Source organism: Triticum aestivum, chromosome 2B, assembly GCF_018294505.1.
Source record: "Triticum aestivum cultivar Chinese Spring chromosome 2B, IWGSC CS RefSeq v2.1, whole genome shotgun sequence".
Taxonomy (NCBI): Eukaryota; Viridiplantae; Streptophyta; class Magnoliopsida; order Poales; family Poaceae; genus Triticum; species Triticum aestivum.
This window is the reverse complement of record NC_057798.1, coordinates 197,503,536-197,521,511: the sequence shown is the minus strand read 5'-3', so window position 1 is coordinate 197,521,511 and position 17,976 is coordinate 197,503,536. Positions and strand designations below refer to the sequence as shown.

At 53.9% G+C, this 17,976-nt stretch overlaps 1 protein-coding gene across 1 annotated transcript; it reads left to right on the top strand.

The window, feature by feature from the left end:
- Nucleotides 1-7,840: 7,840 nt before the first annotated feature.
- On the top strand, nucleotides 7,841-10,416 carry LOC123039164 (uncharacterized; the record flags this gene model as incomplete). The annotated part of the gene is made up of 4 exons (XM_044462436.1): nucleotides 7,841-7,873; nucleotides 7,954-8,107; nucleotides 8,720-9,210; nucleotides 10,072-10,416. Coding segments are annotated over exons 1-4 (1,023 nt in total), but the record flags the coding sequence as incomplete, so codon positions are not given.
- Between the last annotated feature and the right edge of the window lie 7,560 nt (nucleotides 10,417-17,976).

Below are 17,976 nucleotides of genomic sequence, written 5' to 3'. Positions count from 1 at the left end.
GGGCAATGTGTGCGAGAGAGGACTAAAGATAATGTGCGTGCTGGAGACACGTAGGCACATATATGTGCATATAGAGGGCTAGTAGAGACCGTGCGTGTGTATATATGCATGCGAGAGAAATAGTGTTTTCCAACTGAGATTAGTGAAAAGAGTGGTACATATAGTCAGAAAGAGAGAGAGAGAAACAGAGAGAGCATGTGCGTGAGACACCTCGACACCCTGAGAGAGATTGTGAGCATGTGTGAAAGAGAAATGCCGATGCATATAAAGTGTGTGCACTTATGCGTTAGATAGAGAGAGATATAACGCGTTTGTGAGAACGGGACGAGGCATAGTGCATCTACGTGTAAAAGGCGGTTCTACGCATTAAATTAAAATATAAATTGCATTATTATTTTTGGATGAGATCATGAATTTTGCAAATTGCGTATGGATAAAAATTGGTCTATCAGACACCCATACTCTATTGAATTCTAGCATGTGCATGTGTTTATTTCATATTATCGATCCATAGAGTGAGAGCGGTTTGAAATACAGGCAATGGATGCTTTTGCAATTCATATATAAACATTAATTAGTGCACTCCATGTTGTTAGTGTGAAGCACTTTATAGATTTGTCACTTGCATGGGTACATTCCAAATTGCTAGCTACGAAATAGAATACATGTCGAATTTAACATAAAGGGGGTTTCGAAGATTCGAATTCATAGGAAGTACATTCATCTATTTGAACCCGAGATAATGGCATTTGTAAATCAGATGTAAAAGGGGGCATCAATCTTTGTTGTGAGTTTGAACATGCTATATATATTCATACGCATATCTAACTTTTTATTTTTTGCAACCAAGGAGATTATATCTGGAACCATGCATGAACTGAGGTAAGTTGCATATTTTTTAATATATACTCGTGTACAATGTATATTCAAATGTACCCCCTCCATTCCAAAATAATCGTAGCTTTAGGATTTTCAAGAGTAAAGATTTGTGAAGTTTGACAAATCCTGAAAGTTCAATTCAAGAGAACCGAAAACGTTAATGCTTCTGCTCCCAAATATTGAACGAAGTGCCAAATAGGCCTATGGTCACCCAAAACCTTGCGAGACTAATGTTTGGTGGTAGGAAATTACTGTCCTGACTCTGGCCCGTGTAGCCTATCAGCCCGATGTCCAAAGTTCTAAACTAGGGTAGGTTTGTAACTTCACCAAGACGCCAGTCTCAACCACCTCCGAGAAGCATTCGTACGCCGTGGGCGCCTAAACACCCATGCGCTCGGCCGAAATCTATCCCGCCCACATTTGGGACACATGACATGACTGTCCTACCCCCAACCCGCAATATGTCCGAAATTTTAGGTGGGGGAAAAGTTTGTAACTTTCCCCAAATTTCAAACAAGCGCGTCTCAAATCGAAATATTGTTCCCCCTTAGTTCCCGACCTCCCTCCGTTTCCCCATTCATACTCCGTGGGCGCAAAAACGCCCTCTCCACCAACTGCGAAACCCCAGCCTCCTCCATCCTCCACCCCATAGCGGCCAATCCGCCGCTGCCCTCCTCCATCACGCCGGAGCCGGGACCCCAACGTCGTCGTCCAACGCAACCGCAACCGCAACACCCTCAAGGACTTAGCAATTGAAGCCGAGGCAAACCTGCCTCCAGGACGCCGACGCCGACATGCATCGTACCAGAACCACTCCAACCACACCGTCCCGCGCCTCATTGCTGCGGCTCCACTGTCGCAACCGTCCACCGCACCAGAGTTGTTCCCGCTACGCTGTCGTTTGCCTCCTCGGATCCGCTTCCCCGCTGCCGACAGACGGCCACCGCACCACACTCAACAACTTGGCCATGCGTTCGTCCAAGGCTGCACCATCCTCCACAACTTCTGGTTTCTGGCGAACAACAAGAAGATCGTCGGAAAAATAGAAGGAGAACACAACACTGCCAGCAGAAATAGGTAGTCCTCTTCCCTTATTCGTGCAAATCTTACATCTCCACTCACAACGCATTCATCCCACGAAAGAAACTAGTTGAGCGCTTCATACTGCTTCTTCTTCGTGATACTAAACGCACAAGGTTTCCTCCCTTTTACTATTTCACCTTTGCTAGAGGCCAATAGCCCACCTGGATTTCAATTCAGGGTCAGTCGAACCGCAATTAAAAGAAGCAGCACCCGCTTAGGCGCGCGGAGAACCTAGTCCGCCTATTCCCCAGGGAAGCGGCGCATTGGTGTCTATCATAGGGGTGTGGGGCGTAGGAGCTGCTTGCGCCTGATCTGGAGGACGGCGGGGCTTGAATGGATGGTTGGGGGGCGGTGCCAAGCACGACGGTGTGGTGAGGTCGAGGGGAGGGCGCAGGCAGGGGAGGAACACTGGGCCGGTGGTCGCTGGCGTTTCGAGGAAGATCGTTAACACTGACTGGTTGGAAGTAGATGAAGGCGAACTGCCCGTTCTTTGTACATCGGACGGTGCAGAAAAAATGGACTGACCTATTTGCTTTCAGTCGACTGTTATTTTCATAGAATCCTGTAGTAATTTAGTGTGCCATGCATGCTGTAGAACTATCATATGTCTCCCGTCATTTATTTCTCACCGACCTACTATCTACTACCTTTACACTGTACTAATTGTGCACACACTTCACCCATACTCACACTATTGTTTTTTTATGCATGGGTATTTCAGACTTTGACGCAGTGTTGATGAATGCAGAAAAGAAAAGACAGAAGTCGCTCAAGTGTAATTCAAAGATAAGCACTAAGCATTTCAGTGCTCTAATGGTGCAGTGTCAGCAGTTGGAGACAGTAAATGTAGCTTTGCAGCTGATGATCTCAATTGCCACACACAACCACCCCAGGTGCTTGCTTTAACTTCGCGCTGTCAAATGTGGTTGCATGTTGCATATGGTGTCTAGCTTGTATTGCTTCCAATTTGGTTAAATTGCATTTGCTTACTTTACACATTATACCTTTCATAATGACATGCCTTCCTGTTTTTGATACATACTACATATGTCTATTAACCATGTTCGTACATCAAACTAATGCTCTTTTGTATCCCTCGTCAATCACTTATGATGAGACAGTCACCCGGGTGGGTTACTGTGAGACGCCCTACTTTTTTAAAGAGTGCAGTGTCATCCTCCCCACATGATTCTCAAGAAACAACAAGGCTAAATGAAGATAGTCAATGTAGCTCTCTAGTTGATCACCGCAATTCCCCCACACCACCATCGCAGGTGCTTGCTCTTACTTGGCAGTGTGATATGTGGTTGCATGTTGCATATTGTGTCTACCTTGTAATGCCTCTAATTAGGGTAAATTGCATCTGCTTAGTTAACACATTATACCTGTGAATATGACATGCCTTCCTGGTTTTGGTACATACTACGTCTTTCTATTAACCATGTTCTTACATCAAACTACTTTTCTTGTGTATCCCTCATCAATGCTCCTAATTTGTTAAATTGCATCTCCTTAGCTTACACATTATACATGTGAATATGACACGCCTTCCTGTTTTTGGTACATACTACATTTGCCTATCACACCATGTTCTTACATCAAACTACTGTTCTTGTGTATCCTGCATCTATCGCTTATGATGAGACAGTCACGCGCGTGGGTTAATATGAGACGCAATACTCTTATAAAGAATGCAATTTCATTCTCTCCACATGATTCTCAAGAAACAACAAGCCTAAATGAAGATATTGAACGTAGCTCTGTACCTGAATACCGCACTTCCCCTACACCACCATCACAGGTTCTTGCTCTAACTTCGCAGTGTGATATGTGGTTGCATGTTGCATACGGTGTCTAGCTTGTAATGCTTCTAATTAGGGTAAATTGCATCTGCTTAGTTTACACACTATACCTGTGAATATGACATGCCTTCCTATTTTTGGTACACACTACATCTATGTGTTAACGTTGTTCTTACATGAAACTACCTCTCTTCTGTATCCTGCATTAATCACTTACAACGAGTCACCTTTATTTTTTGCATATTGCATATTATTTCTAGCCTGTTGCCATGTATTGCTTCTAATTTGGTCAAATACATTTGTTAGGGCACCCTTTTAATTTGGCAGAGTGATATTGGTTTCATCTTTCATATGGTTTCTAGCTTGCATCGATTCTAACAAGTTCAAGCACCTTGTGCTTAGTTTACACTTTATACATCATACAGGTCAATATGTCACGCCATCTTGTTTTTCATACATATTCCATCCTCCTATCATGCGTCTGCCTTACATGAAAGTAGTGTTCGTCAGTATCATGCATCAATGAGTTCTGAAGAGCAAGTTTTATTCCTTTTTCTTGTGGATTTGACTTGACAAGGCAAAATCAAGAAACCGGAAGGAAAAGAGTAAGGAAGGCGATGATGGTGGTCCTTTGCAGCAACATAAATGGAGCATCTGTACCGATTCTCTTTGTACTGATAGTGCATTACAAGGTCCAAGTCTCCGCTCCCCTACTCCACCATCCAAGGTGCTTGCTCTAACTTGGCAGTGTGATATCTGGTTGCATGTTGCATATGGTGTCTAGCTCGCATTGCTCCTAATTAGTGTAAACTGCATCTGCTTAGCTTACACATGATACATGTGAATATGACACGCTTTCCTGTTTTTGGTACATACTATATCTGTCTATCACACCATGTTCTTACATGAAACTACTCTTCTTGTGTATCCTGCATCAGTCACTTATGATGGAACACCTTTAAGTTGGCAGTGTGATATTGGTTTGCGTCTTGAATATGATTTCTAGCATGTATTGCTTCTAGTTTGATGAACGCCACCTATGACGAGACATTTTTAACTTGGCAGAGTGATATTGATTGCACCTTCCATATGGTGTCTTGCAGTGTTTCTAATTTGTTGAAGTGCCATCTGCTTAGTTACCACATCATAGGTGTGAATATGTCAAGCCGTCCATTTCTTCGTACATATTCCATCCTCGTATCATGACTTTGCCTTTCATCAGAGTAGTGTTCGTCAGTATCATGCATGAATGAGTTCTGAAGAGCGAATGATATTCCTTTTTCTTGTCGGTATGACCTCACAATGCAAAATAAATAAAGTTGAAGGAAATTGGCAAGGCATTGGATGATGGTGGTCCTTCCGAGCAACTGAAACGGAGGTTCTCTACAGATTCTACTCTGCCATCCTCCCAACAAGATTCGCAAGACAACGCAAGGCTAGACAGTAAACGTAGCTGTGCAGATGATGAGCACATCTCCCCTACTCCACCATCACAGGTGCTTGATCTAACTTGGCACTATTATATGTGGTTGCATGTTGCGTATGATGTCTAGCTTGTATTGGTTCTAACTTTGTTGAATTGCATCTGCTTACTTTACACATAATGCCTGTGAATATGACATGTGTTCCTGTTTCTACATCAGACTACTATTCTTGCATATCCCGCATCAGTCACTTATGATAAGGCACCTTTAAGTCGCCACTGTGATATTGGTTGTGTCTTGCATATGATTTCTAGCATGTACTGCTTCTAATTTGTTGAAATGCCATAAAGTTTGAACTTGGCAGGGTGATATTGGTTGCATCTTTCATATGGTGTCTAGCTTGCACTGCTTCTAATTTGTTGAAATGCCTTCTGCTTAGTTACCACATCATAGGTGTGAATATGTCACACCATCCTATTTTTCATACATATTCCATCCTCGCATCATGTGTTTGCCTTTCATCCGAGTAGTGTTCGTCAGTATCATGCATGAATGAGTTCTGAAGAGTGAATTTTATTCCTTTTTCTTATCGGTTTGACTTCACAATGCAAAATCATTACAGCTGAAGGAAATTACTCCCGCAGTGGATGATGGTGGTCCTTCGGAGCAACTCAAACAGGGGGTCTCTACAGATTCTACTCCGCCATCCTCCCAACAAGATTCGCAAGACAACACAAGGCTGGACAGTCAACGTAGCTGTGTAGATGATGAGCACATCTCCCCTACTCCACCATCACAGGTGCTTGCTCTAACTTGGCACTATTATATGTGGTTGCATGTTGCGTATGATGTCTAGCTTGTATTGCTTCTAACTTGAATTGCATCTGCTTACTTTACACATAATGCTTGTGAATATGACACGTGTTCCTGTTTCTAGAACATACGTGTACATGATGAGCACATCTCCCCTACTCCACCATCACAGGTGCTTGCTCTTACTTGGAACTGTTATATGAGGTTGCATTTTCCGTATGATGTCTAGCTTGTATTGCTTTTGATTATGTTGAATTGCATCTGCGTAGCTTACAACTTATACCTGCAACGATCACTTACCCATAAGACACATTTAACTTGGGACTGTTGTCGGAGTAATGGGCCACGGGTAGGCTAACCCGGGTCCTAGGACCTTTCAAGACATCGGGGCAGGCCGCGCCCCTCAAGCCGAGTCCCATGAGCGACTCCAAGACAAGCGGAGTCCTAGACGGCGACTCCGAGATAAGCTGACTCCAAGCAGGCGACTTCCAGAGTGGCCGACTATGGAGAGTCGGCCCATGACTCCTCCATCATCTCGAAGTACGATGAGGGGTACGGTCACGGCGTGGCCGTTCCCCCTGCCTACGAAGGGCCGGCATGGCTACAGTGAGCCGTATCGCTGGAAGATCTCCAGCGAGGTGCGGCACTATTGCCATGCCTGCCCTAACCTCAGCCACAGTGCGCAGCACACTGTGCCCACGATGCCGGCCTGTACCACCCGAAGGCGGCGGGGCCGCCTGTCAGTGGGTGGGGAGAAGGCGGCCTGAGCGCACCGAAGACGGACCTGTGGGAGTCGGCCACCCTGGAGTCGGCCTCCCTGGAGTCGGCCAACTCCTCCCCAGGGCCCCACGAGCCATTAACCAGATAGGATGGGGAATGGCGATAGTGATCGCCCGATAGATGGTGGCACTATTGCCATGACTCAATGATCGAGCCTGCGTCATCAGGAGTGCTGCTACAGTATCAAGCCTGTCCACGGGACCCGCCAGTCGGCGGGCCCCAGAAGCCGGCGGGGAGGACGGCGGCCTGAGAGACAGACGGCTAGGACCCGCGCCCAGCCGGATTACTACTGTACCCCCAGGGGGTAGGCATATATAAACCCCCCGGGGAACCCATGCAAAGGGTTCGGACCTAGATAGAGATAGACCAGATAGCTCAGGGAGGAGAGAGATAGCCTTGCCCTCTCCTGCCTCCCGAAACAGCTCCAGGAGCACCATTGTAGTCACTTTGCCTTAGTGATCATGCGGAGACCCCACAGAGCAGCAGTAGGGGTGTTATCTCCTAGGAGAGCCCTGAAGCTGGGTAAGTTCCGCCAGCGTGCATGTCTTCGCCTCATCCCGCTTCCAGGCATCGGCGACGTTCTACTCGCTCCCACCATGATAAGCCATCCTTTGGCATATGTCGTATCCAACCCCCGACATTTGGCGCCCACCGTGGGGCGAGGTGCACCGTCGTTCGGAGATCTGCTCTGGACGGGAACCCTGTTCCTCCCCGGCGAGCACAGCCAGCCCGGCACGCTGAATGGCATCTGTGCCGACGCGCTGCATGGCGCTGAGATCGCCTGTGCGGCCAGCTGCCTCGCCGATCTTATCGGCGAGGTTCTCCTCTCCAATGAGCCTGCGTCCGACGCAGGCACGAGTGGCCCCGAGAGCCTCCTCGTGGGCCTCCTCGACCAACTCCACGTCGCCGGCGAGCCTGCCGCGGACCTGGAGTCCATAGGATCCACCGACCCGATGCTGGTCGACTCCGACACCGTGTCGCTCGACGCGTTCCCCACCAATGTGGTGGTCTACGACGAGCCGCTCTCTTACGCGGGGAGCGGCGGAAGCAACATCACTGATGTCCTCGTTCTCGACCACGGCGAGCGCTCTGGTGATGGAGCGCACGACCCGTTTGGCGCCGCCCTGCGAGAACTTGCAGCACCGATTCCGGAAGACGCCGACGCCAGGAAGCTGGAGGCGCTCCGCCTTCAGCTCGTCGAGGGCGCGAAGAAGCTGGCAAGCATGAGGCGCTTGTCAGAAGCTTACCAACGCGAGATGGATCACGCCGTAGGCGGCTCGCCGGCTCCAACCGGGCCTAGCCGCCTAGGCGCGATCCGACAGCGCGGCGCGGCAATCGCCAACCTCTTCAGGGCTGATCACCCTGTGTATGCCACGCCCGCAGAGAATATCCGTGCCGCCCAAGCGGCAGCAGACGAGCTCAACAACTTCGAAGGCGAAGAGCGCCGCATAATGACGGAGCGAGTTCAGCAGCTCCTCGACGCGGCTGCCATGCAGAATGATGCCGGCTGCCGCACCGAGGCGCCGCAGTGCCGAAATGACGACCCACCGCCTCGCCGAGACCAAGGTGTGAAGTCTCGGACACCGACTGGCGGGGCCCATGGGAAGAAGGACAAGGAGCCGGCTGTCAGCCACAGTCGGACTCACATCACCATCGAGCGCGACCAAGACGGCCGCCCCAAAGCGATGGAACGGCGGGACGACTACCTGCCTCCCCCTCCTCGCAGAGAAAGGCGAGTCTCCCCATCACCCGTGGAACATCCGACTCCCGGCGACCACCTTGGCCACCGAGAGGGAGTCGGAGAGAACGACGCCCGCCACCGGATCGACCGACTCCACCGATCCCTGGCGCTGGAAGAAGAAGACGAGTTGGGTCCCCCCTGCTTTGGACCCCGCATCCGAGATGAGCCCTTCCCCAAAGGGTTCACGCTCCCCCGAGACACGCCCAAATATACCGGCACCATGAAGCCGGAAGATTGGCTGATCGACTACTCCACAGCTGTCAACATAGCGAACGGCAACAAGCGTGTTGCCGTAAGATACGTCCCGCTCATGCTCCAGGGCTCGGCCCGGACGTGGTTGAACAGTCTGAAGCCTCGCAACATCAACAGCTGGGTCGACTTCACCGAGGCTTTTGTCCGCAACTTCGCGAGCACGTACAAGCGACCTCCCAAGCCACGCCAACTCTCCTTGTGCGTGCAAGGCCCTGACGAGTCTACTCGCGACTACCTCACGCGCTGGGGCGAACTCCGGAACTCCTGCGAGGGCGTGCACGAGGTGCAGGCCATCGAGTACTTTACTGCCGGGTGCAGAGAAGGCACCCTCCTCAAGCACAAGCTCCTCTGCGACGAACCGGAGACCCTCGATGAGCTGCTGATCACAGCGGACAAGTACGCCACGGCCGACTCCTCCATGAAGGCGGAGGTTCGGGTCAGCACAACTGGCAAAGTCGCCCCTCAGGCTCCAAGAACTCCGGCTGGATACACTAGTAGGCGGCAACAGCAGAATGACCAGAAGCGCAAAGCCCCGCAGCCGACTTCCAGCAGTCGGCAAGTGGCAACAGCAGAGGACCAGCAGTTGGAGGGACCGCCTCCGGAGAAGCGACAGAAGGGCGGCAAGTCCAACTGGCTGCCGGCTTTCTCCTACGAGCAGACTCTAGATGGTCCCTGCAAGTTTCATAGAGGCGCGAAGCTATCAAACCACACCACCAGGAAATGCCACTGGCTAACCAGAATCACCAAGGGGGACGGCCTGCTCCGTCCCCCTGCTGCTGGGCCGCCTCCTCCATTGCCGCCCCAGCAACCGGCCATCAGGCCAGTCGGCGTGATACAAGACGAGTTCCTGGATGAGCACGGAGCATATGTGGTGTTCACCAGTGTAGCGGATGATCGACGCAGCAGGCGCCAACAGCAGCAAGAAGTGAATGCGGTTGCATCAAGCACTCCAGAGTTCATGCATTGGTCCGAAAAGCCTATCAGTTGGAGCAGAGATGATCACCCAGAGGTGATGCCGAGTCTAGGCTCCTACGCCTTGGTCTTAGGCGCCACACTCGCCATAGATAGGCGGGCCGCTCGCTTCTCGCGAGTACTGATAGACGGAGGTAGAAGTATCAACATCCTGTACAAGGATACAATGGAGAAATTAGGAATCAAGCGAAGACAACTTCAGAGCAGCCGGACTGTGTTCCACGGAATCGTCCCTGGCCTTTCCTGCTCGCCAATCGGCAAGATCAAGATAGATGTCCTCTTCGGAGACAAGGATCATTTCCGCCGAGAGCCAATTTGGTTTGAGGTGGTGGACCTTGAAAGCCCATATCATGCATTGCTTGGCCAACCCGCCTTGGCCAAGTTCATGGCAGTCCCCCACTACGCCTACCTCAAGATGAAGATGCCGAGTTCCAAGGGAATCCTAACCGTGTCCGGCGACTACAGGAAGTCGTCCGCTTGCGCGGGCGAAAGCAGTCGGCTGGCCGAGTCCTTGGTGATCGCAGCTGAGAAACGGCTTCTTGATCGGGTCGTGGCGATGGCCGGCAAGCAGCCCGAGTTATCGCCCGACCCCAAGGAGTCGGAAGCAGAAGGATCATTCAAGCCAGCCAAAGAAACAAAGAAGATACCGTTGGACCCGGAGCACCCGGAGAGGTACGCTGTCATGGGCACAGGCCTTGACAGCAAATAGGAAGGCGAGCTCGTCGATTTCCTCCATGAGAATCGCGACATCTTTGCATGGTCCCCCAAGGACATGCCTGGTGTCCCGAAAGAATTCGCCGAGCACAAATTACACGCCCGATCTGATATGAAGCCCGTCAGGTAGCCCTTGCGCCGCCTGTCAGAAGAAAAAAGAAGAGTTGTTGGAGAAGAAATAGCCCGGCTCCTGGCAGCCGGCTTCATCATGGAAGTGTTTTTCCAGAGTGGCTGGCAAACCCATTACTGGTGCTGAAGAAGAACAAGCAGTGGCGGATGTGCATTGATTACACGAGCCTCAACAAAGCTTGCCCCAAGGACCCATTTGCTCTACCGATAATCGATCAGGTGATAGACTCCATAGCCGGATGCGAGCTGTTGAGTTTCCTAGACGCATATTCAGGATATCACCAGATCAAGCTGAACCCGGCTGATAGACTGAAGACCGCCTTCATCACGCGGTTTGGAGCCTTCTGCTACCTGACCATGACGTTCGGCTTAAGAAACACCGGCGCCACCTTTCAGCGTTGCATGCAGAAGTGCCTCCTGAAGCAACTCGGCAGAAATGCCCACGTCTATGTGGATGATGTAGTGGTGAAGACGGAGAAGCGTGGAACCTTGCTGGAGGACATCAAGGAAACCTTTGAGAATCTGCGCCAATTCCAGATCAAGCTCAACCTAGAGAAGTGCATTTTTGGAGTACCAGCCGGCCAGCTCCTCGGTTTCCTGGTCTCCGAACGCGGCATAGAGTGCAATCCTATGAAGATCAAGGCCATCGAGAGGATGGAAGCACCCAGACGACTGTTAGATGTGCAGAAGTTCACTGATTGTTTGGCATCCATCAGCCGGTTCATCAGTCGGCTGGGCGAGAAGGCTCTCCCCTTGTATCAGCTCATGAAGAAGATGACCTTCTTTGAGTGGACTCCCAAGGCGGACGAGGCTTTTCTCCAACTAAAGAAGATGTTGACTACTCCCCCTGTGCTGGCGGCTCTGACTCCCAAAGAGCCCATGCTCTATAAATTGCCGCCACCAGCCGAGTAGTCAGCACCGTCATTGTAGTCGAACGCAAGGAGGAAGGCAAGGCGCTACCTGTCCAGAGACCGGTATATTACTTGAGTGAGGTACTGTCGGCCTCCAAGCAGAACTACCCCCATTACCAGAAGATGTGCTACGGCGTGCATTTTGCCGCCAAGAAATTGAAGCCTTACTTCCAGGAGCATCCAATCACGGTGGTCTGCACAGCTCCACTGGCCGAGATCATCGGAAGCCGAGATGCTTCTGGTCGAGTGGCCAAATGGGCCATCGACCTGGCCCCCTACACCATCTACTACGAGCCCCGCACCGCCATCAAGTCACAAGCACTTGCCGACTTCCTCGTCGACTGGGCCGAGACCCAGTATCTGCCACCGGCGCCTGACTCCACCCATTGGCAGATGCACTTCGACGACTCCAAGATGCGCACCGGCTTGGGAGCCGGCGTCGTCGTCACTTCCCCCAAGGGCGACAAGCTCAGATATGTGCTGCAGATCCACTTCGCCACCTCCAACAACGTGGCCGAGTACGAGGCGCTCATCCACGGGCTCCGGCTTGCCAAAGAACTCGGCATTCGCCGGATCCTGTGTTATGGCGACTCTGACTTGGTGGTCCAGCAATCATCTGGCGATTGGGATGCCAAGGACGCAAATATGGCGAGCTACCATTTCCTCGTCCAGCAACTCAGCGGATACTTCGAGGGGTGCGAGTTCCTCCACGTGCCAAGGAACGACAATGACCAAGCAGACGCCTTGGCACGAATCGGCTCCACCCGCCAGGCAATACCATCTGGCGTCGCCCTCCGGCGCCTCCTCAAGCCTTCTATCAAGCCGTCACCAGAATCAGATTCAATCTTTGTGCCAGCTCCACCTGAGGAAGACGGATCCGACTCCAAGAAACACACAGTCGAAGCCGGCCCGGGGACTTCAGAACCCGGCCCGAGGACTGCAGTGGCAAGATCGAAGACTCCAGAGCTCGGCCCGGGGACTGCTCCAGTCGGCCCCGGGACTTTGTCAAATCAGCAAGCGGCTGCGGACTCCAACCCGCTGCCTCCCAGCCCGGCCGCCCTTGTCCAAGTCGCACTAGTGGCAGTTGAAGAAATTGCAGCACCTTCATGGGCCCAGCCCATCCTCAGGTTCTTAGTAAACAGAGAGCTGCCAACTGATGAAATCTTGGCTCAGCAAGTGCAACGCCGAGCAACAGCCTACACCATAGTCAACAGAGAGATGGTCAGGCGCAGCGTTACCAGCGTCTTCCAACGCTGCGCCGAGGCAGAACAAGGCCAAGCAATCCTCAGAGACATCCATGAAGGCGAGTGCGATCACCACGCGGCCTCCAGGGCACTCGTTGCCAAAGCCTTCCGGCACGGTTTCTTCTGGCCAACCACCCTGGAAGAGGCCAAAGAGTTAGTCCAAAAGTGCAAGGGGTGCCAGATTTTCTGTTCCAAGCCACTTCAGCCAGCTTCCACACTCAAGACTATCCCCATCGCCTGGCCCTTTGCAGTCTGGGGCCTGGACATGGTGGGACCATTCAAGACGGCACGAGGTGGCTTGACTCACCTACTTGTCGCAGTGGACAAGTTCACCAAGTGGGTGGAGGTGAAACCCATCAAGAAGTTGAATGGTCCGACTGCAATGACCTTCATCGCTGACATCACAACTCGGTATGGCATCCCACACAACATCATCACTGACAATGGCACGAATTTTGCCAAAGGCGCCTTGGCCCGTTTCTGCACGACACAGGGCATCCGACTGGACTTAGCGTCCGTTGCCCATCCGCAGTCAAACGGCCAGGTGGAGCGAGCGAATGACCTCATCTTATCCGGCATCAAGCCTCGACTCGTCGTACCGGTGGAGCGATCTGCCGGCTGTTGGCTTGAGGAGCTGCTAGCCGTCCTCTGGAGTCTGCGCATGACTCCAAACAAGTCAACCGGCTTCACACCCTTCTTCCTCGTCTATGGTGCCGAAGCCATCATCCCAACGGACACAGAGTTCGACTCCCCGCGAGTCACCATGTACACCGAGGAAGAAGCAGAAGAAGCACGTCAAGACGGCGTCGATCTGCTGGAAGAGGGCCGGTTGTTGGCACTCAGCTGGTCCAGCATCTACCAGCAGAGTCTGCGTCGATACTACAACAGGAAGGTCAGGCCAAGATCTTTCCAGGAAGGCGACATTGTGCTCCGACTGATCCAGCAAACAGCCGGCCAGCACAAGCTGTCGTCACCTTGGGAAGGCCCCTTCATCATCAGTAAGGTGCTAGGGAACGACGCCTACTATCTGATCGACGCTCAGAAGCCCCGAGCGCGCAAGAGGGACGACTCCGGCAAAGAGACAGAGCGCCCGTGGAATGCAAATCTTCTTCGAAGATTTTACAGTTGATGCAATATGTATCACACTACCCCTTTGTATTAAAGTACTAAGACTCTAGGCCCCCCAAGACGAGCTCGGGGACTGCCCTTTTTTGTTATCTGTATGATAAGAATTATGCCTCTGAGTACATTACTTTCATTACAAGCCGCTTGGCACCGGGCCAGACTAGTCGGCCCGGGGACTCGCCGCCTTGCACTATGAGGAGCTTCCCGCAGTCAGACAAGTAGTGCGCGGTGCCCAATCTGCCTCCTGGCAAAGCCGCAGCTCGCAAAGCGACTGTGAGGCGGGCAGGAGTGAGGAAGAACGGGCGCCCACACGAAAAATGGCTAAGGACCTAAAGCGCGAACATAGCGTAAGACGGCCTCCAGCATTTCTGAAGCGGAAAGCCAACTCATGAGTAGCCGGCTCACCGTCTTTATTAGCCTCTATCAAGGACGGCCGACTCTTGGGTAGTCGGCCTGTCGCTTTCTATACGACTTGCTAAAGAAACTCTAAACGGCCAAGTACTTGCCTTCCCGAAGTAGCCAAGCACTTGATCCAGCGATAGTCTGCAGAGCGGCTGTCCGACTGGCAAGGCAGCGACTAAAGGAAGGCGGCAAAGGGAAAAGCCTAAAGAGCAGTAAGCAAGGAAAGACGGAAATCGGATTAATATTTACATAGACCCTTGGCCGAATCTTCGAATAGAAGTTCAAGATACACCCCACGGGTGGAATTGTTCGAATCTAACAAAGTTTTCAAAAGATTACTAAGACAGACAAACAGAGGCGAAAAAGGCAGCCTAGGAGGCGGCATATGGGATCGGAGGATCGGAGGAGATGGCAGTGTCAGGCGCCGGGGCAGTCGGCTGGGCGGTCTCGGTTTGATCGCCTCCGGCGGCAGTCGCCTTCTCTCGACGCGGCTCGTTGCTGGAGGCGGTCGAGCTGAGGCTGGCTGCCTGCTCCGTCTTCTGGCACCTCCGCCTCGCCTTTGTCCTCCGCCTCGTCCTCCTCCTCGGTGCTGGAGTCGATCACCTCCGCCGAGTCCTCGCCATACTCCGGGTTCATCCCGAACCACTCTGGCGGCACTTCCTCGCCGCCTTCAGCCCGCTCGGGGCGAAGACACTGGTATCCGTGTACTCAGCGATGGCCGCCGCACACTCGATAAGGGCGCCCTCCACGGCCTCCAGCTCGGCCTAGGCTTCTGACTGAAACGCGGCCAGACGGTCCAGGTCCAGCCCTGGATACCACGCCTTGACGAACTCCAAGGCCCGGCGTGCTCCGGCCCGGGTCGAGGAGCCCTTCCAGGCCTCAAGACGGCCGGCAGCGACCTCCATCCAGTCGGCAGTCTGGCTGGCGGTGCGCAGAGCCGGCGTGCCTGGCCACAGGGGGGCAACCGCCTGGGTGCCGGCATGCTGAAGCCGGCGCATCAGCCGGTGAGCCGGACGAAGACGGGCTTCAATGCTCAGAAGCTGCTCATCGATGGTTCGGGGGGCATTAGCGGCGATCTCCTCACCGTTTGCCCTTCGCGCCTAACGATCAGCCTCGATGGCCAGAGGGACTGCCTGCGAGTGACCAGGGAAGAAGTCTGCCAAGACCAAAAAGAAGCAAGTCGAAAAATCAGAAGTCGGCCTGACACATAGTCGGAAGCCCGAAGAAACGAAAGAAACTTACCATTAACGATATCCTCGATCTCGTGGAAGCCAGAGGTCAGCATTGCCTCCCTGTCAGTCCAGGAGGAGCGCTCGCTCTCGAACTCTGCCAGGAGAGCGGCCTCCTTCTTCTCGGCCTCGTCCTGTGCCTTCTTGAGCAGCTCCTTCGGCTTGGCCAGCTGCGCCGCCAGCAGGTCGCGCTCCGCGGCAAGCTTGCCACACTCCTCCTCCTTGGCACGCCGGGGGGTATTGGCTTCGCCCAGCTGCTCCTGAAGAGCGGTGTTGGCTCCTGAAGAACGAAAGAAGAGACAAATAAGTTGTCAGCAAAGAAGGTCGCCGAGAAGATCCGGCCTGACTGCTCAGCAGTCGGCCTGAATCTCGGGGACTACAGCCTGCGGGTGCGCCAGCACGCCCCCGTGAAGAAGAAGATCTTACTCCGGCTTTCCGACAAGTCGGCAGCCCGCTGGCTCAACTCCTCAACATTGCGGTTGAAGGCAGTGGCGCGGAGGTTGTGATACTCCTGCAATAAGTCATTGAAGACATAGTTAGTATTTGGAACTCGCCAGAGGGAGTTCCGAACCGCCTGCTCAGCAGCCGGCCCGGAACTCGGGGACTACACCCAGTGGGTGCGCTGGCGCGCCCCCGCAGAGAAAAACAAGAATCAAAAAGGAAAAGAAACTTACTCGGACGACCGTTCGTGCGGCCTGATGCGCTCTGGTGCAGGCTTGAAGGGCGTCGCCTTCGGCCCGCAGCTTCGCCTGGACTTCCAGAAGCGATTGATTTAGCGGCCCGGTGCCGCCTCCGCGCAACCACCTGGTGGGCACGGCGCTTGTGGCCTCGGCATCTAGGGTTGCCGAGCTGGCAGCACCGGTCTCCTGAGGGCGCGGCGCCGAGGTCACCCTCTCAAGACGGCGGCGCACCGGCGAGGCGACTTGGAGAAGCAGCCGCGCCTCGGCCTCGTCCGTGACCGGCGGCTCCGACGGCGGTGGAGGCGGCGGCGGCACAAGAGTGTCCGACATAGAAGCCTCGCTGCTCTCCTTCTCCATGACGGGGTTCTCGGTGCCGGCCTCTCCGGTCTGCCCCGTGAACTCCGGAGGCGGCAGTGCAGACAATAGTGGGGGGACGAGCATCGGTGATCAGCGACGCACGGCCTCCTCGGCACGCCATCTTGCCGCAAGGGTGGCTTCGGCATCCTCTAGCTTCTTCTGGGCGGAGGCGTCCGCCCTGTCGGCCTCCGCCTTCTCCAGACGTTCGGCCTCCTCCTCCTCACGCTTCTCCCGCGCATTTCGCTCCGTCGCCTCCCGGAGGTCGGCGGTGTGGTCGGCCCGCCGAGTATTGGCGGACGTCTCTGCCGACCCCATGACGGAGGGGACGGCGACTCTCTCAAGGGAAAGAGGGGCCCTGAAGAAGAATGGAGGGAGTATAAAAGAAGACTCGGACAAGATTCAACGAAGGAAAATAAAAAAGCGTAAAGACTTACACAGAGAATAGCGGCGGCCTTCTCACTTCCCTTCGGAAGCGGTTGGCCTTCGCGGCCGCCTCCTCCCGTCTGGTCGCGGCGGCCTCCCCCTTTATCTTCTTCAACTTGCCGCTGAGCGCACTCGGCCCGGCGTGACGCCTCTTCAAACCGCCTTGGCCGGCGGAGGAACCTACCTTCGGCTGGTGGCGCGGGGCGACCTCCCCTTCGGCGTCGTCATTAGGCCAGTCGGCGAAGGTGGCCGAGGGCCTAAAGTCGCCTTCTGCTCCTTCTCCCCCGCCTTCGGCGTCGGCTTCCATCGCCGCCGCCCCCAAGTCGGGGTCGTCGACGTCGCTCTCCGCACGATCGGGAACATACTCGTGGGGCTGTCTCGTGGCGCCGGCTGCAAGCTGCATAAGGGGATTCTAGCTCAGAAGAAACCGACAAGAGTCAGAAGCCGGAGTCGGCCGCAAAGAAGACAAAACAATAGGGGGACGCGAATTACCACTGGTGGGGGGTTGTCGCGTGAGTACGGCTCCTTGCCGAACTGCCAGTCCTCCTCGAACTCGCAGTGCGCGATATGGTTCGCCAAGTTTGCCACCTCCTTGCGGGGCATCTCCTTGGTGCTCATCCGACTTGGGTCTCGGAGGCCGCTCATCTGACAGATCAGGTGAGGCCGGCCTTGGAGCGGGAGAACTCGGCGCGCCACGAAGGCGGCCAGCAAGTCGGCCCCGACGAGACCCTCCGACTACGTCAGGACTCGGAGTCGCGCTACGGCGGTGGCTCTAGCGGGAGTCAGCGTCTTGACTCGGTGAGACCAGCTGGGGAGCCTCCCAGTTAGGGGGGCAGCGTTGTAAGGCGGCAGGTTGACCCAGTCACCGTCGGAGGCGAGGTTCTTCACGTAGAAGTATGAGCGCTGCCACATCTTCACCGACTTGATCAGCGTGATGGGAGGAAAGGGGTTGTCGGCCGTCGAGCGCCGCACCGCGATGTAGGCGCCGCACTGAGCCGGCACGCCGGTGACGTGCG